The sequence below is a fragment of the Pseudopodoces humilis genome, chromosome 3 (assembly GCF_049639895.1).
Source record: "Pseudopodoces humilis isolate 2021_Gansu_Grassland_sample_001 chromosome 3, ASM4963989v1, whole genome shotgun sequence".
In the NCBI taxonomy this organism is placed as follows: Eukaryota; Metazoa; Chordata; class Aves; order Passeriformes; family Paridae; genus Pseudopodoces; species Pseudopodoces humilis.
This window is the reverse complement of record NC_142202.1, coordinates 57,841,801-57,867,200: the sequence shown is the minus strand read 5'-3', so window position 1 is coordinate 57,867,200 and position 25,400 is coordinate 57,841,801. Positions and strand designations below refer to the sequence as shown.

Genomic DNA, 25,400 nt, shown 5'->3' with positions numbered 1-25,400 from the left:
TTTGCATGAATTTCTTGTTAAGTGCACACTACACCATAAGACAAATGGAAGTCTCTTTCAAATCTGCTATCAAAAATTAGGTTTCAGATAATACCAGGAAATGAAGACAAGTTGAATATACTGGCCTTTGGAAATCAAACTAAAAACAGGATAGCAAAAACTATTGAAAACTAATACTTAATAAACGCCTCCCAAGTTTATCCTGGAAGGAAGAATTAGGAAGCTAAGCTTGTCTTGATTCTAGTCCTTGAACAAATTATGTAAGAGATATGGAACTCTATGTAAATTATTCCTGTACAACAATTCATTTCTCTTTATTTTCCTGCTGTATTATGCAAACACTCTTACTATACATGCCAAATAGCACGCTTTGAAATCAAATGCAAGACACACACACACGAGAAGACTGAATGTGCAGTCCTGAGGATTTAAGAAAATCACTCATTCTAAAATGCAGCCTAAGTTCTCTTAGAATACTTCCTTCCTGTCCAAGGCCTTAAAAAGAAGATAAAAACTTTTAATAAAAGAGATATTAAAAATTAAGTTTTAAGTCTAAGCAGTCTTACAGGAAGTGATTAATTCCTCCCATTGATGGCAGTGAACCTGAATTCAGGTGAGCTATAAAAGACTGCCCATCCAAAGTAGAGACAAAACCAGAGCCTTAATGACCTTTGTGCCACTGGCTCTTAAGCATTATTTAAATCTCTAAGAGGCCCAAGGAGGAAACAACAGCACAACATTGTAACAGAAATGGGAAGCACTCAGCTAGTAAGTGAGGAATAGTGTTTCAAGCACAACTGCTACCAGGTGAAGATCACTGTTCTACCAAAAACAATCAATTCTCCTACAACAGGCAGACATAAGACTACTCACAGAACAAAATGAAGCAATCCTTTTTTTTTTTTTTTTTTTTAATGCATGCTGTAGGAAATCATTGCTAAATATATTTACAACAATGATCGAAGTTGGCTAAGATAGCCAACCATGAATTTACTTATTTTTCACAACAGGCTCTGCTTTCTTCATGCATAAACCACAGCTTTATCAAAGACACAGTTTACTACTATTGCGAATTGAACAAAACTAAGAGTTAAAACATTATTGTTTCTGTCACAATAAAGATACCTATGTAATTTTTGCCAGGCTTAAACAAAGATGATTTGCATTTTCTTTTTCGTGTTAGGGCAGCACTATGCAAATTATGCAAATACACATTTTTAGTGAAACTAGTTTTCACATTAAAAGTGAATTCCATGACACAAAACATAGAATGCTTTAAGACTTGACAAGGTGGCAAAAGCAGTTTATTTTTTTCCTAAGAACACAATTCTATGACCTTTGCAATCAATACAGCCAACATTTCCAAATATACTTGCAAACCAAATCAAGTTGGTCAGCTCTATATTACTTCTGAATCTTTTAGTTTTAGGTTTCTCTTCTGAAAGCTTATGACTCTAGGCCACTGCTTTTAAAGACAGTTTAAAAGCATTATTAAGACATTATTCTTTAGATTTAAAAGCTGAATCTGAAACAAAAACCGCTCACAATACAATCTGATATTTTTCTCAATGTAAGAAGAAAATACTGCTTAAAGTAGGAATACAAAACTACAGCTTTTAAATTTGAAATGTGAGTTTGAATCAAATTTACATCTATGTAAAAGTACAATAATTTCTTTGACAGTAGCACTAGAAGGACTCAAACGAAAGCTGGCATTCTATTGTGGGTTCTGCAATCTTAGACTTAATCTATTCTGCTTTTACATAGCTCTATACTAAGGAGAAAAGCCAAGCACAGCTAAAATGAGGTATTATCCACACACACAGGCAAAACTGAAACAGATTTACTTTGCTTGTCTGAACCAAGTATGTTCCTCTAACACTTCCTACATTCCTCTTACCTGTCTACCTGGCAATATGGTTTCCTTGTAACTTGAGTGCTTAACTGTTTTTTCCTATAGAGGCCCAGAAGTGACCAGGATATACAAATGAAAATTGACACTAACAGGGGCTTGATCCTACAGATCAGTCACTGTCTACAGATGCTGCCTCACTACAAAGTAATTATGTATATTCAGTTTCTTAGTTCTGCCAGGGTCCTGGAATTTCAATTATACATTACTTCAAATGATTTCTTCCTTTTTTGTTTTTTTTTGGTCTTTAAAAAATGTTGAGGAGAAACACTTGCAATAGTAAGCTTATTTCATTTAGCTACAAGGAACACTAAGTTCTTTGCACAAGACACAAAACAGTTAAATAAAGGCTCAGTTTTACACAGGACTTAGTCATTACACACAAAGAGAACAACCTTTCCTGGATTGGATGAAACTGGCATTTCAGCTTAGGAACATGCCTAGATATACACATCCTAGCAGAAATGGGCAATGCCACTACCAATAACAGTAAAAAGTAGATCTGTCTTATTTAGTATGAGCCAAGTAGATTACTATATATAAATTGTGACCTCATGTTACAATTAGTGCTATCAAAAAACATATGACCAGGGGGAAAAAAATCCATTACTTCAGTAGTTAATTTTAAAATGTCTTTTTTTTTTGTGCAAATGAAAGATGGATGTAACCCCAATAAAAAAAAACACCCAAAGATACTTTTTCTTTTATTTCTCTGTTACAAAAAATAAGACACCAGAAAATCTTCTATCTCACATTTTGTCAAATACATATAGAAACCTATTCCTTTCTACCTGCTGGTAAAGGACATTAAAAACAGTATAGAGCTTCAGGTAATCATGTAACCACTCATATGTTTTTAACCCCACCCCACCTGCCACACACTGCTCCCAATCCCCTTGTATTTGGTTATACTCTATGCTTAATCTTCTTTATCATTCTTTAACTCTCATCTATAGTCTCTTGGTATTTGAGCCATGATCCTTTTCCTTTCTGCACCCAACACAGAATCATTGAGTTGGCAAGGACCTCCCAGATTATCAAGTCCTACCTTTGAACAAACACCAACTTGTCAGTTAAACTACAGCACTAAGTGCCAAATCCAGACATTTCTTGAACATTTCAAGGAATGGTGACTCCACCACCTCCCTGGACAGGCGGTTCTAATGCTTAACCACCCTTTCAGTGGAAGAAATCCTTTCTGATGTCCAACCTGAACCTCCTCAGATCCATCTTGTGGCCACTTCCTCTTGTCCTGTCACTCCTTGCCAGGGAGAAAAGGCCAACCCCCACCTTGCCACAACCTCCTTTCAGGCAGGAAGAATGTTCATGTTGCAAGAAACTCTATCACAGCCCCAATAACTATTAACAAAGCTGTCAACAATGTCATTAATTGACTCAGTGCCCATTTACGCTCTTATTAAAAGTTTCTAATAAAAGCTGCTTTCTCAACGTCTTGGTTGTTGAGACCCAAGCCAGCTGGCAGAAAGAAAAGAAATTTGCTGGGTTTTAACATGAATGAATCCAGCTTTCTCTGCTTTAAAATACTATTTGAATAAACACAGCAGTACTCAGAAAGCCCTGTTTAACTTTATTGAGCAGGGACAAAATAAACATTGAGTTATTAAAATTTAGAACTTTACCAACATTTATGACAAGACAGGTAATAGGGTAAGACTGGAAACAAAATTAAAGGATCAATCAGTAAAACCCATACACAGTAAAAATGCTTTACTAGTGAGTAACTTCTTAACTGTATAAACTTTCATGGCAAGAAAGCTAATATGGTAAAACCAAAAACAAAATTCAAGAACCAACCCAACCAGTAAAATCCTCACACAGTGAAAATTCTTAACACCATCTTATTTTGCCCTCTGATATAATTATTATAGTGGTATATTTTTGTGCTTAAAATAAATGCAATTCATTTTCTGGCTGGCATACCATTTATATAAATCATAAACCACTGGGAGACATACTGTGCTGAAAGAGGTCATGTTTTGACCCTAAGCCAGGCAAAACCAGAACACACATCTATTTTAACTGTGTTGTGTCACCTGGTGGTTGCTAAAAATGAGGAATGTATTAAAAAAGAATCAAAAGAAAAATTTAACAGATTTTAAGAACCTGACCTGATTTGTAAGCTTTTCAGAGGGCAGGAGAGAGGGAATCAAGCAACAACAACAACAAAAAAACAGAGAAAAATCAGCTATTTGCTCACCTTTTTCTAACACAGGGAACATTATTAAACCTAGAAAATTTAATGAATTGACAAGAAAAATCCATCACAATTTTTAAAACCTTACTGTATAATAAAATATTTCTGAAAGACATACAAAATAAAATTCAGGCAAAACTTTTATATGCTATTAATTATTTTACCTGTATAAAGCTTCCAGTACTGATTCAACCACTTCATATCAACAATCAGTTTACAAAATCACAATGATTCAACAGTATCCTCTTGGCAAATAGAAAAGAGCTTTATAAAAATTATTTTTACATAGTAAATGAAATATGTTTACAGAGGATCAGATGTGTCATGGCATATAAAATACATGCTTAGAAGTCTGCAGCTGGGAGTAGATTTGTGCAAAGTAATAATTGCAATAAAATTTCTTAGAGCATTTCCTAGCATTCTAAAGAGGAATACAGGAACAGGAGAAAGCCTAAGTCACTATTAAAAAACCCACCTATTTAATTTAAAAGCTCTCATCCAGTGAGATGCACTGTCCAGGTCATACAGAAAATGACTGCCTGTCTTACAGGATCATTACAGGAGCTCTACCAGTATGATAAAAAAGTAAAAAAAGACGTTTTAAAAAATCTTCCCATTTCTTATACATATGATAAGATTATAGAATACCAGGACCTTCCCTGACAGTTTGTAGATAAAAATTTGTATTGCAGGCATGATCAAGTGAAACAATTGTTTCAGCCTGCAGAGGCACTGCAGCATTATCTTGTACTAGGCCAAGAACATTCACAGAATAGACAATGTTTTTGAAGAGTCCTCAGTACTTCATGTATTATGATGTCTGGTTTTCCATCTCCAGATAGAAGTTGTAGTAAGTTACTTTAGAACTTTGACCTTCCAGATCTGCACTAAACCCCAGAGGTCAAGCATGGTATTTCAGAATTTACCAAAACTAAGATGAACCAGAGGAAAGATTCTTCCGAGACTGAAAATGGTAGCATAAAAACATACACACCACTTGGGCATCCAGCTCTGCCTCTAGGTCTTTGTTGCAGACAAAAGCACAAGTTTGTCTTCTTCCACTTGATAGCTCAGTATCATGTTTATGTGTTCCCCAAAAGGTTTGCACATTTTTTTCTTAAAAGTGGTGGCTTTAAATTCCATCCTGTTTTAACATCAAAAGATGTATTTTGCATGTCCACTAAATTCTAAAAGGAATCTGAAAGGACTAAACAGTATAGTATTTAATGTATACTACACCAAAGTATCATTTATGAATGTATTTTATAAACATACAACTCAATGATAGAAGTTAAGTACATCTCATGAAATCCAAGATATAGGCTTCTGGATTCTCCTCACAGTACATACTTCTTTATGAATTATGCCACAATAATAAATACACTCAAAGACCAAAAACCAAATAGGTGTAAATGTTCCTGTACACAGGAAAGAGTATTTTACATTCTACTTGTCTAACACCATATTTGATATGCTCAGAGTATCAGAATTTTGGTAACCACTTTGATAATCTTTTAACAACACTTTTCAGAAATAGATCATGAAGTAATGGCTGGAAAAGCTAATCATACTTTAACTTAGAAGCATTCATATGTTGAGAGATAAAGCAGCCAACATGTAATTGATTCTAAGACTAGTACTACACAGTATATATAGATGGTATTCGTAAGTGCTACAAAGGGATCAGACAACTAAAAGCCCAATTTCAGAGCTAGAATACTACATCTTCAAAGAAAGCCCCTCTCTCCATACCTACAAAATGTATATCATTCCCTTGTTATGGATAGTTATGAACAGGTTTTTTCACTGCTAAATGGAAGTGAAATTTAAAAGCCATAAATAGTAACATTGAATGAAAACATTTATTAGCACTTCCAAGAGCCAGAGATGAGTTAAATGCTTTCCTATCAAAAACTTCCATGAATCACACATTAGTATTAGTTCCTTGAGGTAGAGATAAATAAAAACTGCTGCTAAGATTCACTAGTCTGTAATTTCTCTGTGTGGTGCAGAAACTAAGTCTGCATTCTGGTTTCATACAGAAATTAATTTTTATCTTTTGTATCAAAAGGTCTTAGCTTTTGTGAATTGCTAAAGCTTTAGCACAATAGTCAACTCTTGGTCCTAATTTCTGGGCTAATAAGAATGGCAATAGTGCAGAAGAGAAGAAAAGAAACTTTGTCTATCTATCATTCATTAAAGTTCATGTTTAGGTAAAAAGAAGAAAAACAGAAAAATAAAAAAAATATTGGTTCTAATGGGACCTGGAAAGGGGGCATGGGTTATAAGACAAAGAATTTATACAGCATCAGAGTATTCTCTCTATCTAGCTTAACCCAAACTTTATGTATTGACATCACATTTTTCAGTCCTGTCTCTAAATCACAGAACTCCAAACTCCACACTTTAAAATTAGTTTTAAATCCAGCAGCTATGCTGTTGACACACATTAAAAGCAGAGACCCTCGTGTTGGCAGATTGCTGTTTGTATGCTCCAGCACCTTTGTCTCATAAAACATGACTCCAGGTGTGACCTTAGGCCGGGTCTCCAAGGTATGCTGCCACCATGCTTGTCCCAACATGGTATTGACTACATGTCTGTGACAAGGGCATGCAAACATGACCCAAAGACCAGGACTACTCTGCCCTGGGGCAGACTCACCTCGAGTGCTGTGTGCAGTTTCAGGTGCCACAATGTAAGACGTTAAACTATTAGAGAGTGTCCAAATGACAGAAACAAAGATGGTGAAGGGCCTGGAAGGGAAGCTGTACAAGGAGTGGCTGAGGTCACTTGGTCTGTTCAGCCTGAGGGGAGACCTCATTGCAGTTACAACTTCCTCATGCATGAGGGGAAGAGGGGCAGGCACTGATCTCTTCTCTGTAGTGACCAGTGACAGGGCCCAAAGGAATGGCCTGAAGTTGTGTCAGGGGAGGTTTAGGTTGAATATCAAGGAAAGTTTTCTCACCCAGAGGGTGTTTGGGAACTTGAACAGGCTCCCCAGGACAGTGGTCACAGCACCAAGCCTGAACCAAGAGTTCAAAAAGCGTTTGGACAGTGCTCTTGAGCACATGGTGTGACTCTTGGGGATGGTGCTGTGCAGGGCCAGGAGCTCTACTTGATCTTTAGGGGTTCCTTCCAATTCAACATATTCTATGATTCTGTGAAGTACATACAAGCTAACATCTGTGTTCTCATCTGGATTTTTAATGTTCCAACTTGACCACAGGGCAGCAAACCACCCTATGCGTGGTTTCCTAAAGCCATCTTTCTCCATTTTCACTTGTCTGTTCCAAGAAATATTAGCAAATTCTCACACATGTGGCTGAGTGGCAACTTTTAAGAGTTCTACTTTGACAAACACTTTAGCAAACCATTCATGTGAGTGTGCATTCTAATAAGCCTTCCAGTAAAGCCTGCACTTACATACATACATAATTTTTCATATGAGAAAGAGAATTGCACACACATTAAAAACTAATTCCCAGTTACAAATTAGTAGAAATTTTGAGTTTTAATGTACATTTTACTCTGGGGCTGTCCAAAACATTGTAAATCAGGCAGGCAATACTGCAGCCACATGCAAAAAATGATCCTATGCCTGCTTGTAAAGTATCTACCACTGTCCCCTGGTCTCATGTTGGATCACTAAAAAGATTAGCATCAAGACTCCTTTTGAAGAAATCTCCTCTCCAATATCTCAGTGGTTCATAAAGCTGTGCAAGGAAGCACTCTCGGTATTTACAATCACTACTGCTATGTGACAGATATCAAACTGGATGTGGATTCTTTCAACCACCATCCTGTACTGTTTGGAAACTCACACAGTGAGAAGACTCAGATGAACTTTTTGACATCTCCCACATGGGTAGAGGGCTTGGAGGATGCTGTCAAAAAGACTGATCATTACTCTGCTCACAGTGGACCTCCTCATCCCAAACTAGTCATTAGAAATCTAGGGTTACAAAACTCCAGTGGCTGAAAGTTATTCTCTCAAACACAGTTGTAGGCTTATCTATTTCATCTACTCACACAGTAACACAAAACTTCTACACGCTTTTGCTAAACCAGATTTGTCTTCCACAGTCCAGAACCACTGGTTAATCTGCGAGTAAACAGTTGCAGTGATGAAGACTCAAATTCTCTAACCCTGTCTTTTTCTTCATATGACCAGATATCCAGAACAGTAAAAATTTATCTTGGAGTACCTTTCTGGAGTACTTGTCCCAGACACAAGGCTACATGTTCCATTCTGTCCATGTTGTGCCATTCTCTGATAAACAACTTGAGGGTACCAGTGCTCCCTTTGTAGGTGAGCAAGAACAAAATGAGCAGAAAGCAGAAACAAGGTTTGCTTCCTTGTGTCAGGCCACATGTAATTGAAAGGTAGAAGGAGCATGTTACTGCTATCCATGAGAGCTAACATGTGGTGTTTCATGAAGGGGTTCACTCGGAGTTCACAGTTCAGAAATCTGTGGTCTGTGTGAAGGTCTGTGGGATAGCTTTCTTCCAGACAGTTTCAAAGTTCAGGCCTAATGGGGATGCCAAAGCCAAGGAACCAGACTAAATCTAATCCAAAGTAAAACCCCTAAAGCATGATGACAGTAGTTACAGCAACCTCAGCAACAACTTCTTTCATCTACTCATCTGTTTCTTTTGTGATTCACTACTCATTAATGTAGACAAAACCTAAAACCTTAATTTAATACCTTAAAAAAAAATCTACACGTACTAAAGTACTTCAAAATGAAAAACAGTAAATGCAAACCCAAATGCGGTTCATGTCATTGTGAAAAATAATTATAACTTCTCAGTACTAGTCAGAAACATTCTGCATCCTTGTTGCATGCAAAATTGTCTCAAGTTGGGGAATTTAACTTAATTAAATTTATTGCCAATTACAAAAGTTTTAATTAGTGATTTGGGTAGTGAGAAACGAGACAAATAATAAAACATCCAACCAAAGAAAATACTTTTCATCCCTCTTTGTCTGTCTCCACTTCAGACACCTCTTTTTACTCCTTTCTAATCCTCAGTCTCCTTGATTTTGACATTATATTACACTCAATCCCTTTGGAAAGGCAGTGGAAGGGTGGGGCAGTAGAGTGAGGTTAGCACATAGTGACCTGCTCTTTTTGACTCTTCTATTTTATTGCTCTTTTCAACTGCTTTAGTATGTATCCTCCACCAAACATCCCTTTGGGTATTGTACCAGCATGGTACTGTCCAGCATGGATTCTTCCATTGTTTGCAACCCATTCAGAGGTGTGCCATTATCTGTGCTTTCTTTTGCGTGTTCTCATGTATTTCTTGTATACAAGAAATACCCTTCAAGCCTACTCCGTTATTTCCCCTGTATTTCCATTTCTGCATTGTTTTGTGTTTTGCATCACCTTTGTACCTCCTTCTGTGTCTTCTTTCACATCTCCTCATTTCACATGACTCCTCACACCCCTCCTCCTGTATCTTCATTTGTGCCCCCTGACACATTTTCCTTTGCATTTCTGCTCTGCTGTGGTGTTTCCTGTCTCAAGTAGGTTCCAATCAAGTCTGTTTTCTCAAATGTGCCATATTCTGTCTGGTTCCAGTTTAGATTTTGCAGTGGATCCATACTGCCCTTCACTGAGCTGGCTTGAAGCAGCTGTGCCCAGCACAGGGCATGCTCTCCTCTCAACCCTGCAGCTCACTAAAACCCCTACCATTTATGCCACATACAATTTTTAAGGTGGATAGGAATCTTGGCCATAATGATCTATGGATCCCTGATTTCACATAAATGGACAAACAGCAATGGGCACTAGCACAAAAAAATCCCTTGTCATTAGTACTTGAAAAACAAAATTAAGCTTTTTATGATTGCTCTTTTCTTAAGAGCTACTTACCCCTACATTAGTATAAGTGAGAGATGTATTAATTTCTAAAGACCAGATGCCATGACAACACATATGGGTTTTTTTAAGTATACCAGTTCCAGAATATGGGAAGACTGTACACTTCTGAAATTAATTAAATTTTTCTTACCATAACAGAATCAAGCTTTTGTTTCACTTTCTGCATTCTCCTTGATGCTCTTGCAACACTGACAAACTGATCTGCTGGAGACATCACTGAGTTTTTTTGTACAGGAATTTCAGGAAAACTGCTAAGGAAGTGTGGCCCTCTTGGTACAGTTGTGGTAAGTGATGAACTGAGATCTCTTACAAGTACAGCTTCCTGTTGTGCAACTGTAGAAATAACCAATGTTAATGTCTCAGGTGAAACCTTACATTGCCATGGGGAAAAAAATTGAAGTATCACAGTCATTTTGTCAGCCATGTCTTCAGTGAAACACCATCAGAAAGTATACCAATAGTGCTATAGGGAAAACCTGAAATTGACATGAAATTTTCCCCTTACTACCCCATTTTCCCCCTAACTCTTCTGATCACAATATCTCACTTCAGTTATCTGTGTTCAGTAATCTCTCATACAGAACTGGTATTTTTGTATTGCTTATAAACAATAGTGTCCCTCATGCAGAAATATTTGCATTGGGTAGGGGGAAAGAGTAGAAGAAAAAGGAATTTTTCCAAGGCAATAAAGTTATAAAGCCTGCACTGAGTTCAAGTCGGTGACATTTCACATTTTTTTCCAGCCTAGTTCAAGTGAGTTTATGATGCCTGAGAGCTTTATTACATTATACATGCATAGCATACATATATTATACAGGCACAGGACACACTGCCTGACAAGTTGACTTTCACAATTCTTTGTCTCAAGATAACAAAGGTTAAAAGAATTCTTCATGGAAGTTCTGCCCAGGATATTAATAAAACTGTTGGTGTATCTAAAACACATGCTGTCAGAGCCTTAAAAATTGTGTCAGTGACTAAAATTAGTATTACTATATGTTTAACTATTTCAACACTATGGCAGTATGACTATTTTCTGAAACCAAAGAAGGTGCTTTTAACCAAAAAAGGAACATAAAGATAGTAACCAATGATACAAAAAAAGACCACAACCTATGCAAAATCTTACAGCCAGCAGTTAAGCAGTCAGAAGACACAAATAACTACCACTGTACTGTGTGATCTCTAAATGCCTGTGCACATGCATATATTTTTCAAACTAATGTGTTAAGTTTTTTAAGACTCGCTGACTTCTCAACAATCAAAAAATTCAGGAGAAACCCTTCACCCCCCAAATATTTAATTGTTTTTTAAAATACCGATATCCTACTTAATTGAAGTACAGCACTACATATTGACTGCAAAGTCATTCCACTTAGTGCTCCTGCAAAAGTCAACCAATTCAACAAAAACCAACACTGAGATTTTATAGGAGTAATCCTATTAGTACATGTTACTTAAAAAGCCAGTGTATAAAGACAGGATTAGCTTTCCACATCTATGTCACCTGCAAATGTAATTCATACCAAAAATTACTGCATAATTCACATTAACACATTAACTCTCTAGATGCAAATGTCCTTAACTGAACACAACTATCAAAAAATCCTGCAAAGGACAATCTGAATTTTATTTTGTATACCATAATTTCAAAGTTAGCATTTATTACTATCTTCTTTTCAATGTAACATGGGGAATAAGCATATCTCTGACATAATCACATCACAACTATAACAGCTATTTATAAGAAGTCTACACACTCTCATTCATTTCTATACAGCTCCTCTACATTATTTTGTAACATAGCTGGCACAAACTACTCAGATTCCAATTTAGCTACTAATTAGTTTTCCAAATAATTGTATTTTCTGGCCCCATAATCCACCTTGATATTGCAAAAAGGCTTCTGTAGGATGCTGCCTATATATGATAAAATGCTGCAAAAATCACACAGTATGAAATATAAGAAACTTGAGGGACCTCTGGTGATTTTGGCACAGCCAAAACCCTTGATTAAAGCAGCATCACATAGAACAGGTTGTGCAGGATCATGCTCAATTCAGTTTTGGTATCTCCCAGAAAAAAGATACGCATTATCATCAAATTACTTTTTCTCTCAAAAGAAGTACAAATACTAACAGATGGCTTCTAAAAATAAAATACTAATAGTAAGTATCAAGAAAATTTGTACTGTACCTTTATAATCATAAATGTATACAAGTATTGGATGGTTTTGACCAAAGGCACAAAAAGACACCATATGTTCGTGTGGATGAAAAGCAACATCACGAAGTGGAGATGTGAAGGAGAGTTCAGAATATACGGCCACTTGATCTCCTGCCGAAGTGAAATGAATTTATAAATGCCATGGAAAAACACTTGAAACATTCAATACAGCAAAATAACAGTGGGTTAAATTTTGTATTATTGCAATGTTTGCCACTGTAAATAAATGTTCTTCAATTTCCTGACTGAAAAGTAGTATTTTGGCATAAGACAAAGGAAATATTGCATGCTTTTAAGTTTTTCAATAAGTCAGAAAAGTTAGTGCTGTTGCAATAGCTGCAGGAAATGCCAGAGGAGGATGCACCAGGTTAGATGAGTTCTCTTGTTCTGATAAGCACATTCTGGAAAAGTGGCGTTCCACAGTATTTGTTTGCGCTTGCATTGTACAAAGATAGCCATCTTACTTGCGGATTCAGCTATATAATTCTGATAACAGGAGTAAAAGTTGAGCAGAGAATTATTAAAAATATAAATAAAATTAGCTCTTCAGCTGATAGCACTATAAATGCAAATACAGTGTGCAAACAAAAGTCAAAATCCAATAAAAACATACTACTAACAAAGTTCCTCCTTCCTTTAATTTTTTTTTTTTAAGTTTTCAGGCAAATTTTGTAGCTGCAGAGATGCAAGCTAACATAGTTGGAAACATGGAAAGAAATTCCAAACAGAACTGTTAGTTATCTGCCAGTTACTTTTTTATTTCAAAACTATATATATTACAATTACAATCAATATAACATCATCAAATCCAAAATGGTATTCTGCTACTTTCTTCTCTTATTTTTGTCTCTTTTACCTCCTGTACAAGAAAATCTACTCTGCATTTTTGTCACATTTTTTCAGAATGGTTTTGGTAGCCATTTTAAAACTCCTTGGCGACTAATTCACAGAGAAATCTTATATACCATACACCAAAAATATTCAGTCTCTGACCACCCACCAGAGAGATGAAGTGGTTTTGAACAAGAGCCTGATTCTCAAATCTAAACAACACAACAGAAAAACTAACCTGACCTAAAACATTTTTTGTGCATTCCATCTTAGGATCCTCACCACAAGTAAAGAGTTGCAGTATACAAAAATCTGAGCCTCAGGTGCTCCAGTCATGCTGGATATTACAAATGTTACCTCTAATTTCCTCTAGAGAATTAAATCTCAGATATTAATAACAGCTACTTAAAAGGTGGAGCTAAAGCTCTAGGATTTAAGAATGTCTTACTGAAGTTTTATTCCATATCAAAAGTGCTTCAATAAACCTTAAAATATCTTTTCTCCTTCAGCTTTGATAATTTGGCTTAAACTCATAAAATAATTAGTTACCTGTTTCTGGATTCCAAACATAAGCCTTTCCATCTTCACTTCCTGAAAACAGGAACGTACCACATGGTGTTACGGTGCTGTGAATTTTTTCTCTGTAATTTGTGGCACCTACATATTTCTTTGTTGCCAAGCTAAAGATAAAGAAAGTTTGTAAATATTGAAGATACATTCAGAATAGACAATGTAACTTAAGTTTCAGTTCCCCCTCTATTCCTCAGAAAAATCAGTACACCTTGCATCCCAAATAGATATGCAAGCACACTTTCTGCAGAGTGCGGTATTTATTTACCCTTTCTTTTCCCTAACCTTCATAATGCACCTGACAGTATAGATGAAAATGTACATCCTTGTCTTTCGGCAGAAAAAGGAAATCCTCAGATCTAGAGAATAGATAGAGATGCAGTAATTTGCACTATCTTGGTCCTGGGTTTTGCATAAAACAGGGAAATTGGCACTATTACTCCAAGTTCTGTCAGAAAAGTTTTCATAATGCTTCTTGAGTTTGAATGATTAAACTTATTCTCTTCAGCTCTTCAGACTAATGTCTCCTTGATAGAAAACTAGCAGTAGAATCAACAAATTTCAGACCTAAGTGTTGATTTACTATTAATATGTTTAATGTTATTTTGCAACTTAGGCTTCCTATCTTTCTTCAGTGAAACACAGTCAGCACAGTAATAATGATCTACTGTCAAACAGTCTGTAGGCATCAAGTAGGAAAGAATCCACAAAAGGATGGAAAGAAGCATAAATCAGTTTGAGTGAGGGTATTTTAAACATGAGGAACAGCCTGGAAAAAGATATCAAAGTTCAACATGGAGACTAACCCAGCAGGAGTATTACAATGCAGAATTTGAGGCAAGAGTAACAGCAATAGGCCACCATAGCCCTCAAGGACAGAAGACAGTATTATTTCACATTTGTTACTGCAAAAACAGTGTAGGTATGCAGGGAGAAGTACAGTATATTTAATAGGAGAAGAAAATTATTTTAAACAATATTCCAAATAAAAATACCGTAGATGAAATTCTATTTGGCTACTAAGAGAAAAGGAAGCTTTAATGATCCCAGTGCAAGACCATATTAGCCCAAATAAGAATTATAGCTGTATGAATAAGAAAGATAGTATCTCTGAGATGTCAGTAGAAGAGCCCTGCAAGATGTAAAACTAACCTTCATATGAAACCCTAAGGAGAGGACTGAACCAAAACGAAATCCCTGATCACATACCTAAATGACAGGACAGCAGCATTATCCAAAAAGATCAAAAAAGCAAGTTGAAAGAGGAAAGTTAAGAGCAACTAGCTGTCAATCAAAGTGAATTGTGCTCATCTGTGACCTCCACCCCCTCTTTTCTCATGCAGGGAATGAACAGTTAATGCTGACGTGGAAAATTATCACTGCTGGTTATCTGACCCTGTGGTTTATTGATAGACTTAAGTCAATGTAACTGTGGGCTGTGGTCAAAGTAGCAGTCCTGGTGGTGTCCTCTCCACCCTTATTTTCCCAGGCTCTCCCTCATTTCTTCTAGTGTTTGGGCAGCGATCAGATGAGTTTGATCAGATAGTTGATTAAAATGAAAATTAATCATTTGTATTTGTAGGCTAATTTTAAGTTGGATCAGCTCACTGATCTTACTTAGCCCGCATCAAAAGATCCCTATAGATGATGAAAAAGGAATGCTAGGAATACACGGCCAAAGGTGTGGGAGATTGCAGGAGATGGTACGTCTTATGGATAAATTTGCTTAAAATAATTGTGAAATTGCACCCCATATTAAACCGTTTCTTAGAGATTAATATGCATGCTCATCTTTCCTTCTCAAACTAAAACTCTCTGAATGTTTTAGAAAGAGGAGCAACAGAAGAACACTGCCTCAAAAACTACAGGTTCCCTCTCTTAATCCAGTAATTTCATGCTTTGATTAAGTGGACAGTTTAGCTTCTAGCATGGCATTATAATTTATCACTTGCAGTAAAAGAGAAAAGTGCACCATAAACCAGTAGAGTCCTCAGCTAGTTCAATCCACTACAATAACAGAATTGCTAAGTTTGGAAAAGAGCTTCAAGATCATTAAGTCCAACTGTTAACAGAGCATTGTCCTGTCCATACTATGCCATGTACCTAAGGGCCACATCTACACATCTTTTAAATGCCTCCAAAGATTTTCTGTGTGGTGAGGGGAAGAAACAAACCTATGAAATTAAGGATGAAACATTTTAGGAAAGTTATTTATATCTTTAATGTGACTTTACAGAACAGAATGTTCAAGTGCATCTTATCAACGTATGTGATTGGTGAGACACTCTGCTCACTCCCACCCAATGGAAAGACAAGAGGTAAAGGACCTAAACTGAAATATAGCTAATTTTGTTTAAAATAAGAAAAAAGTCTTTTATTTTGAGGGTGAATGAACACTAGAATATGTTGCTCACAGAAGTTGTAAAATGTTCATCCTTCAAGATATTAAAAATCCAATTGTATAAAGCTTTGAGTAGCATGCTGTTGTGATTTGATTATTGGGTTGAACTGGTCATTCTCCAATATCAAACTCAAGTGACTCTATAATCTCTCTGCTTTTTATTTTTGTTTGTCATTAAAAAATCATGCTTATGCCAATTCAGAATAAGATCACCAAAAATTGCAAAACTATCCACAGCCTGCTTAATAAACCACAGTATGTACATCACTGCATTTTTTAGTATTTATGATGACAACCATCTTCCATTTCATCATCAAAATATCCTTCCCAGAGTCATAAAAATGCAAAACTAACACACAAATGTTACCACTTCCAAGTCCTTTTCCTACTCGGATTGCATTTTGAAAGGCATTTCAATCTTTAGAACACTAACATTGCATTCTTCATGCCACTTTAGGCTTCCAAGTAATCTAGTAATTTTTAGATATTCTATTCTAAAAGACCCAATATCACCCAAAAGGTCTGCAACACAGCAGTGTTTTGAAATAATTTCCTAATGCTAACATTTCTATCCTTCATTATTAGGACATCTTTTTTTTCTCCCCAGCTACACAACTAATACCTTTATGGTATTTTATTTCCCCACGTAAATTTTAAAACATAAAGGAGATACACATTTGTCACCAAAATTACGAACATTCTGAGATCCATAATTCTCAGGGTACTGTCTTTGGCATGGATTAATAAATGCCTTCCGTTCGGATGCACTTCCAAATGATTTATTGGTGTTCCTTTAATGTCATTTTCTTTTATTTCCTACAGAAGGATGGAAAATAAAGAAAATTATATAACTTTGTGTTTTAAAACTCATGTTTTTACACATTATTGCCCATTTTTCTCTTGCAATACTCTTTCTGCTCAATTCATTTTATTTGGTTAAGGAAAAACTTTGTTCCTATATTAAAGCATTACACCTAAACATCAACTTTTTACAACCATAAGGCAGATTCTGTTGTGACTAAATTTTAAAAAAGTTAAGCTGACTTAATTAAAAAGTCAGCAGAAATACTGATTGAACATTAGGGCTCTAAGGTAAGAACAAAGGTGTTTTTTAAAGTCTATTTAATTTTTGTCTCTAGAGAACAAAGCATTTACCTGTTAAAACTGTGCTATCAAACCTCAAGTATTTTAATGTTTTATATAGAAAAATGTTACAGAATCACAGAATCCTATAATATCTTTAGTTGCAAGGGCCCTACTAGGAACACCAAAGACCGACTCCTGACCCTACACAGCACAGCCCCAAGAATCACACCATGAGCCTTGAGAGTCCAAATATGTCTTGAATTTTCTCAGGCTTGGTGGTGTGATCACTTCCCTGGGGAGTCTGTTCCAGTGCCTAACCCAATTAAGTTGCAAAAGAATTTAAAAAAAATGAAGTCAGTGCATCACTGCACATTGTATCAGTTCTTCTATACCAATTTTTAAAGAAAATACAACTCTACAGTTAAACAAAACGTAAAGTATTAAAAAAATTTAATTCAAATCTACTTACTCAATTTGGAACAGTTCCCATAAAAATTACAATGCTAGTTTAAGAAACCTGTTTACCTTATTGATCTTCCAGTGTTGAAAAAGGTGTGGAGAACTTTCTTTGATAGGTGTATCCCAAACCATTATCAGTCCTGAACTATCTCCAGAGAACATGTGGTGTCCTGAGAAATAATATCTTATAAGTAAAATACCACCCACAAAACCGTAATACAGAAAACAAGAAACAGCCTTTTGTTCTCTCATTTTTTTGAATAGGCAAATACCAATTCTTCCATCTCTTTTGCTATAATACACTCATTGCAAATGCATTTTGCTCATATTTCATTACATAAACCAACACCATAAATCTGGATGTAGCATATACATTGAATACTGAGATGCAGAACATATTTTTTAATGTTATAAATTTTTATTCATATTCTAAAACCATCAAAAAGTGAACATTTACAGCTCAACAAGCTTCACATGATAGCTCAATACTTACTTATACATTCAGTAAGACAATTTTGAATGAGAACAAATAGTTTCCCAACACTTGTTCTTTAAGCAAAAATATTTATTCTTTATAAAAATACAGCTTTCCTCTTTGTAGTACCTGCTCCAGTGACTGAAATGGACCATTAATGATGTCACTAATACTAGAAAAACTCAAACTTTAATTTTCACCCATCTTCAACTCTCCCTCCACTAGTACATGTCAGTACAACAATCACTTTCAGCTGTTAATCTGCCAGTTAAGAGACATCACTCACAATGGTCAAACCTCTGTCCTTTTCTCTCCATGCTTCCTATTCTCTGTCAAAATTGAAGAGTTCATCACCTTCCCACTTCTCCAGTCTAGTGCTAAAATTCTCACAATCTAATTACTACTACCTCATTTTCTTTATCAAAGAGTCATAGATTGATTTGTGTTCAAAGGGACCTTAAAAATCATCTAGTTCTGACTTCCCTGAAATAAGGAGGAACACCTTCCACTAGAACAAAACCCAGACCAACATGGCCTTGAACACATTCAGGCATGGGGCACCCACAATTTCTCTGGGCAACCTGTCTCAATGTCTCAGCACCCTCCCAGTACATAATTTCTTCCTAAGAAGAATACACTGCCTCCATGAAATAAAGAAAACTAATAGCACTCAAGTTGATCTTCAGTTTGAAAGACAGCTATTTGCAAAAGCAATATTAGCAACATACCTTCTGCATCAAAACAAAGTGTGTTGATGAAACTTTTATGGCCACCGAGCTCCTGTAGCAGTTGCCCATGGATTTCTTTCACATTTGCATTCCAGATTCTAATCACTGAGTCGTAACATCCTGTCACAACCAGTGAGTCAGTAACTGGGTGGTATTTGGCCGTGTACACAAATGAAGGATGAGGGAAAACTCTCACTGCAGATGCTGCCTTCATTTCTATTTTCCACATTCTGAAAGGAAACAAAGTTAGAATTTCTACTGTATAAAGCAGTCACACACACACAGGTGTAACTGATGCCATGTTTTGTGCTACCGGTTCTAGAGGCAAATGCTTGCAAATACTTAACAATACCTGTTTATCCCACCAATTTGTTCCACCTCTAATCCTTTAATACGGTACTTTCTAACAAGAATTAAGAAAAATTTACTACTTTACACAGTATTTGGTCTTCAAAGCAAATGAATGACTACTTACTCACTTAATGGATATATTTCTCATTTTAAAATACTCATAAAGAATTCCATGGAATGAATTTGTTTCCTTCTTTCAGGAATTACAACCAAATAAAGCTTTTCTGGGGTATCATTCATTTAAAACAATATTAGAATGAGGAAAGCCAAAAAGGAACATTTAGACCCACTAAATATAAATAAAATCCCAGAAAATTTTAGAATAATAATTCTCAGCCACACAGTGATCATGATCACAAGGATGTTTGCATCACATAAATTCACTTCTTACTATTTATCTATTTTCTATACTTTGCTACCCATAGCTCTAAGATCAGATTTTTCTAAGTGTTTCCCATTTGATGGTATGCATTTTATTAGTGAGCCTTCCCCAAATATGAGTTCAAAAAGAATAAAACAGTAACTGGGTCACTAAATACAGGTGGGCAGCACATTACACACAGTATTTGGTTAAAAAATGTTATTGAATTGTTTTAGTGGCACCCTTCCAGGTGAGGCAACCACTTCTGGTGGCTATTGAAGAATTCTAAGCTTACTCAGAGGTGACTTAATTACAAAATTGCAACCCTTTAGAACACAGCAATTAATTTGCAATTTGATGTGGAAAGGCCACAAGGAGTTTACCTATCTTTTAGAATGGTTTTAATCAAACAAAATAAAATTAATTTATTGCTCACAAATAATGTGGGACTGAACCCTGAAGGCCTGAGGATAACAGGGAACACTATATAAAGAATTCACCTAAGTTTATGAATTTACCTTCACATTGCCTTAGAACTCAGTATGAGATAATCCAAATAATAAACTGATAATGACTTTAAAGCAGTAGGGTGCCAAGACATTTTAAGGAGCTGAAGGCAACTCACAACAAATACAGGAACTAATAACTCGTACACTGACTGCACATAGTACACAGAAAAGGCGGCAGACCACTGCAGTTTCAACTTGCTGCCATGAAAGTTCAAGAATTCAAGAACTGAGGAACAGCTAGGCCTTCTTATAGGCAACATAAATTACTGAAATTGATATTTATCTCAATATAAAAAAATCTTACTTAATCCACTCCCAAATTAAAAAAAAAGTGCTGAACTCTCAACACATTCTTTTTAAGCCTACATACAAGCAGCAAAAAAACCCTAAAACAGTTCCACATGTACAATATATCATTTAACAATTCTTCTGGCATTTCAATTATGCAACTGCCTGTAGCATTACTGAGTTACATGACAGAAATAATAGATAGGGATCTGAAGGTCTAAAAAACCCCAAAAAGCTCTACAAAAACCAATGAAGTTGCTCACAATAAAACTGTACAGTGTTCCAGCAATATTTCCATGTGTATCTACAGCTTTGAGGGTTTTGGATTTTAAATCTGAACAGACCACACTAACATTAACACTGAAGGGAAGTACATTTTAATTGTAGAGGATTCGATTTAAGAAATAACAGTATCAAAATTAATTTTTATCAATTTAATCCGAATTACTTTACTAAGTGTAAAAAACCAAAAGAACATCATCAATATACATATATGCAGTGTAGTAAATTTACACACATAACTTGAATCTTAAATTTTCGATTTCCTGCCTAGTGCTCAAATCTGCTAACTTAATACTGCATTCAGAGTATGGCAATTTCTCCAGGAAAAGAATATTATGGCTGTCTCAGCATCTTCTTGAAATACAAACTCTTTTAGTTTTTTACTGCAGTGTAGATTTAGACACTAGAGCTTTTGGAAAAGCTTTGGTTTCAAATACAAACACATTAGAAATACTAAATATAGCCTAAGTGCTTAAGGCAATCACAATTTTTATATTATTTTAGTCACACAGTAACTAAATCTTTATTTATAACATTATAGAATAATTTGTAGTAAAACACTGAATTGGACCACTTTCTTTTCAACTTCTGATGGTATCTGCCAGAATATGTCATCATACTGACCTGACAGTGCCGTCAGAGGAAGCAGTAAGAAGGTACTGATTGTCTTTTGACCAACAAAGATCATACACTATGTTAAGGTGACCATAAAATTCTCTCAGGAACTGTCCAGAAGGAATTTCATACACTAGGGAAGTTGGAATAGAAAAATAAAAGTTTTTTAATTATTTACAGTCAAACAGATGTAGCTACTAGAGCCAAAGTTTAGACTAATCTCAGGTTGATTTTCTGCTAGCATAAATCAACTCATTTTCTTCTCATTTTGAGGCGACAGTATAAAATAATTACTAGATATGAACAGACAGCAAGCATCTACTTCCATCTAGTGGTTCATGGATGTCACAAATGTCTTACCCCTTAAGAAACACCTTGTCTGCATTAAATTATTAAAACCAGATTAGGATTATGACATGTTTTTTAAATTTTGCAACTAATTGACCAATCTTAGAAATATTTTAACACTGAGATAATTTTCTGAGGCTGTGTAATAAAGGAATCAAGATTTACTGTTTCTTGCATTTAAACACTTACTTTGTGTAGTCTTAAAACACTGCTCTCTCTAAATCTCAAAACTTTTATGCAAGGTTTAAGAACTATATGCAGTTGAAGCTACCATGATGAAGCAGTCAAAAACTTGAGTTATAAGGAATGTTTATACTTTGAACTGGACCACGGAAGACAGCAGCTTCCAGTACTCTGTCTGGAGATAGTAACATTCTGGTATCTAACTTTCAAGGCAGGTTAGGAGAAAAACTTACATGAAAAGTGTGTGAGGTGGAGGCTTAAAGTGTTATTTCCCTTAAAACATTATCATCAGAAACTACGTTCCTTCTGCAAACTGATTTAGTATTTCCATTAGGCCTCTGGGAAGATATGGTGTCATTTCATACCATTAAACTGAGTATATGTACCCATGTAGGAAAAGCTAGTTCCAGCCCTATCAACACAGAAAGAGCATTTTTCTCAATGCTCTTTAAAGCACAGAACCATCTTGTAATCACAGCTACAAACCAGAAACTCTAAAAAAAGCACAATTTAAAAATTAACTTCCCTTAATCTTTCATTTCCAAATAAATGGATTATAAGCAAAAAGACAAAATGTATATAAACTTACAAGCAATGGGATAGCCATTCCTTCCTGCACATGCCGCTGCCAGTGTTCTCCCGTCGTGAGAGAAGCGGATACAGAAGCAGCCCATATCTCCACCTCGCAGGGAAAACAGGTGCTTGTTGGGTATGCGGCAAGCCTGGCTTTTCAGGGAACAGTTGGTAGGAATATTAACTATCCAATGTGTGGAACACACCCCTAGCTCCTGACATGCCAAAGTTCTAAAAGGCTAATAACTTAATAATCTTAATGGCATTCCAAAGTAAAATTCAACGTATTATAAACAATCAGTTTTGCAGCACATCCTAGGCCCCATGAATGTAAATCTCTTTCTTCCCCATTATTACAAACAACGAGCAAGTTTAAAAAACCTAAAATAAATTTAAATTGAAATAAATTCCTTAATCTTAAGAAATGTTTAATAATGCCTACCATCAATGATGTAAGCTGTGGAGTTAGACTGTAAGTGAAGCTTGTTTAAGGAGTCTAAGCACAACTTTTAGTAATCTAATGACTGCAGTGTGAACTCAGAAACCCAACTACAGGCACTCAAACTTTTGGTCTTCTACCAAATCATTTTAACATTCTTTATCTGTATTTAAATATCTGACTTTTAAAGACAGAACCAGGGATGAAACATTTCAAAAAAACTGAACTGGTGTTTTAGACCCGTTTCCCTTCTCCCAACATATTACCTCTTTTTGAATGGCTTTTTCTACAAAACTAAATTCAAGTTTAAGGTGAAGGGCAACATCAACTAGCTAAGTGCTAATGCTCCTTCAATGTAAGCTCTTTCTGTCATAGTTTAAAAATGTCTTCAACAAACAAAAAGAAAAGTCAAGCTGAAATCAAGCTAATCAAGCTGAAATCTGCCAACTGGCTTCCTCTCTTACTTCCATTACCCAAATTAGCCTACTTTCTCAAACTCTTAGAGAATACTTCAGATAAAAATCCCTGGCTGTTCTGGTGAAAAAATGGTTCAATCAACCCTATTTGCTAAAGTTAAACCTCCTCTATGATCTACGAGAGTTTTTTATCTTTTGTTTAATATCTTTGCTAAATATTTTAATTAATTACTTGCTTCATAATACTTATAAAAATATAGTAAAAATTTAAAATATTTTCATTTAAATTTCAAAGAAAAATGCTTCACCTGTCCAGGCAATCTTGACCATTTAAATGGTTCTTTTTTCTCCTCTGAAGGTTCACAGCCTTCTCTCTGGAGCTGAGACAGTGCTGTATTACTTTGTTCCTGCTGAACAGCTGCCATAGAGTGAAAAGGACCGACCTTAAGGCAAACAAAACTAAATATCAGGAAAAAATATTTTTGAAGTGAACAATGTGATTTCTAAAATGGTTAAAAGGTACTTTTAATTTAAATGTCTTGCATTTTTATATCTGGAACAGAGACTGGAAAAGCTTAATACATGAAAACTGCATTGTAAAATGTCATTTAAAGTAACCAGGAAACCAGAACTCAATCAAATGGTATCACAATTTTTTTAAATAATCAATAATCTCCTATTTTTAGTAACTCTCAAGGTCAATGAAAATTAGAATTACTCCACTATTGTACTGTACTACTGAGAAGGTTCACATCTCACCAGGCCTTCATAGTAAAAAAGTGACAGGAAGAAAGTATTATTACAGCTCTAAATACAAATGGGAAATTATATAATAGAACAATATGTACTTGCATTGGAGAAAATGCCATATTTATCTTGAATGCCCATCCCAGCACATACCAGTGTAAGGCTATTTTTAAAGAAGCTTTCATTTGTGAAAAAAAAATACAGCTCAATACAGCTAGAGGGTGCAGGGAAGCAAAGTTAACTAACTTGAATCTTTTCTCAAAGACTTTATACACCTGCATGAGTTCAGTGACTTAAAAATGGCATTTCTGCTAATAAGAAGGGACATTAATCTCCAAGAAAGTACTCTGAAAGTTTTCTGACTGTCAGTGACAAAATATTCCAAGTTGCAGGTAGAAAAGTAAGCCTATTTTTCAAAGATACCTATGAAGGGCTGAGTTTGAAACACCTATCTTGAGATGTAACATTCTTATTGCGTATTTTATATAATGCATATAAGCACAGCTTTTATATACATGCATATAAAAACAGACTCACATGCTCTATCTAGGTACTAGTTCCTACAGAAAAGCCTGCATATTTGCAAATATATTTATATTTTATATGTTTTACTTACATGATCTGGCAGTTTTAGGCCTTTTACAGTTACATACAAAGTTGATGGGTAACGATTTCTAGGACATTTTGCCCACCAGTCATAAACTTCAACAACTTTTGAATGTGACTTGGTCCTTGAAGGTGGGTAATATAATTGCAGACGAAGTTTTCCACCAATGTTTAGAACTCCATTTGCACCTACAAGCTGGAAGGGTGATTAAAAAAAAGAAAGAAAGATGAATACAAAAGTAATTGATAGTTTCTAATATCTTAGCTACCAGTATAAACTCTTGAAATCCACTTCCCACTGCAGAAATATACTAACTCTAAAAGTGATAATGAACTAAGCATGTATTTAATCCTCCCAGGATCAAATCATGAAGATTAAATTTTAGATGGCAACTTAGTTTCAAAAGATGCTTCACAGTAGCAATTATCTTGAAAGCGGGGAGACCTCTGCAGTACCTTTTTTCTTTTTTTATCTACTACTTGCTAAAATCAACCAAATCGCAAAGGACTGCTAATCCATGAACAGTTTCTTCCAAATCTGTCATCTTTGAATGCTGTAATGAAGGACATTGGTAAGGCTTTGGTTCAGAGCAGAAGATGCAGGAATGTAGTGACCTCTCCAACTTCAGAGGAGACAGAGTTATTTCTACTGAACTGAAAAATAGCAGAAGTACCTACTGCCATTAACACTGATCACTGTGGAATCAGGACATTTCTACATCAATTGATACCAATGAAAGGATAATGCAGGCAGGTGCAGTAAAAATGAAGAACAGGCAACAATTTTATTCATATTTATGAGCTGAAAATTTGTTCTTTCCTCTGTTCAGGAGTAGGCTGTACTGAATGCCTGGATGCTCAGTTCCTACAGCTCTCCTAACAGACACAGG

The 25,400-nt window shown here is 35.5% G+C and overlaps 1 protein-coding gene across 6 annotated transcripts in view; it reads right to left on the bottom strand.

The window, feature by feature from the left end:
- Positions 1-25,400, bottom strand: part of AHI1 (Abelson helper integration site 1) — a 90,562-nt gene that overhangs the window by 47,821 nt on the left and 17,341 nt on the right. For all 6 annotated transcript variants that reach the window (XM_014248345.2, XM_005518378.3, XM_088053626.1 and 3 more), the window contains 10 exons: positions 24,521-24,706; positions 23,466-23,600; positions 22,319-22,451; positions 21,208-21,331; positions 18,793-19,022; positions 17,656-17,759; positions 16,742-16,860; positions 13,623-13,753; positions 12,213-12,353; positions 10,147-10,349 (listed from right to left, as the gene is read on the bottom strand). In XM_014248345.2, the coding sequence (XP_014103820.2) occupies positions 10,147-10,349; positions 12,213-12,353; positions 13,623-13,753; positions 16,742-16,860; positions 17,656-17,759; positions 18,793-19,022; positions 21,208-21,331; positions 22,319-22,451; positions 23,466-23,600; positions 24,521-24,706 (1,506 nt within the window). The remainder of the gene's footprint in view (positions 1-10,146; positions 10,350-12,212; positions 12,354-13,622; positions 13,754-16,741; positions 16,861-17,655; positions 17,760-18,792; positions 19,023-21,207; positions 21,332-22,318; positions 22,452-23,465; positions 23,601-24,520; positions 24,707-25,400) is intronic.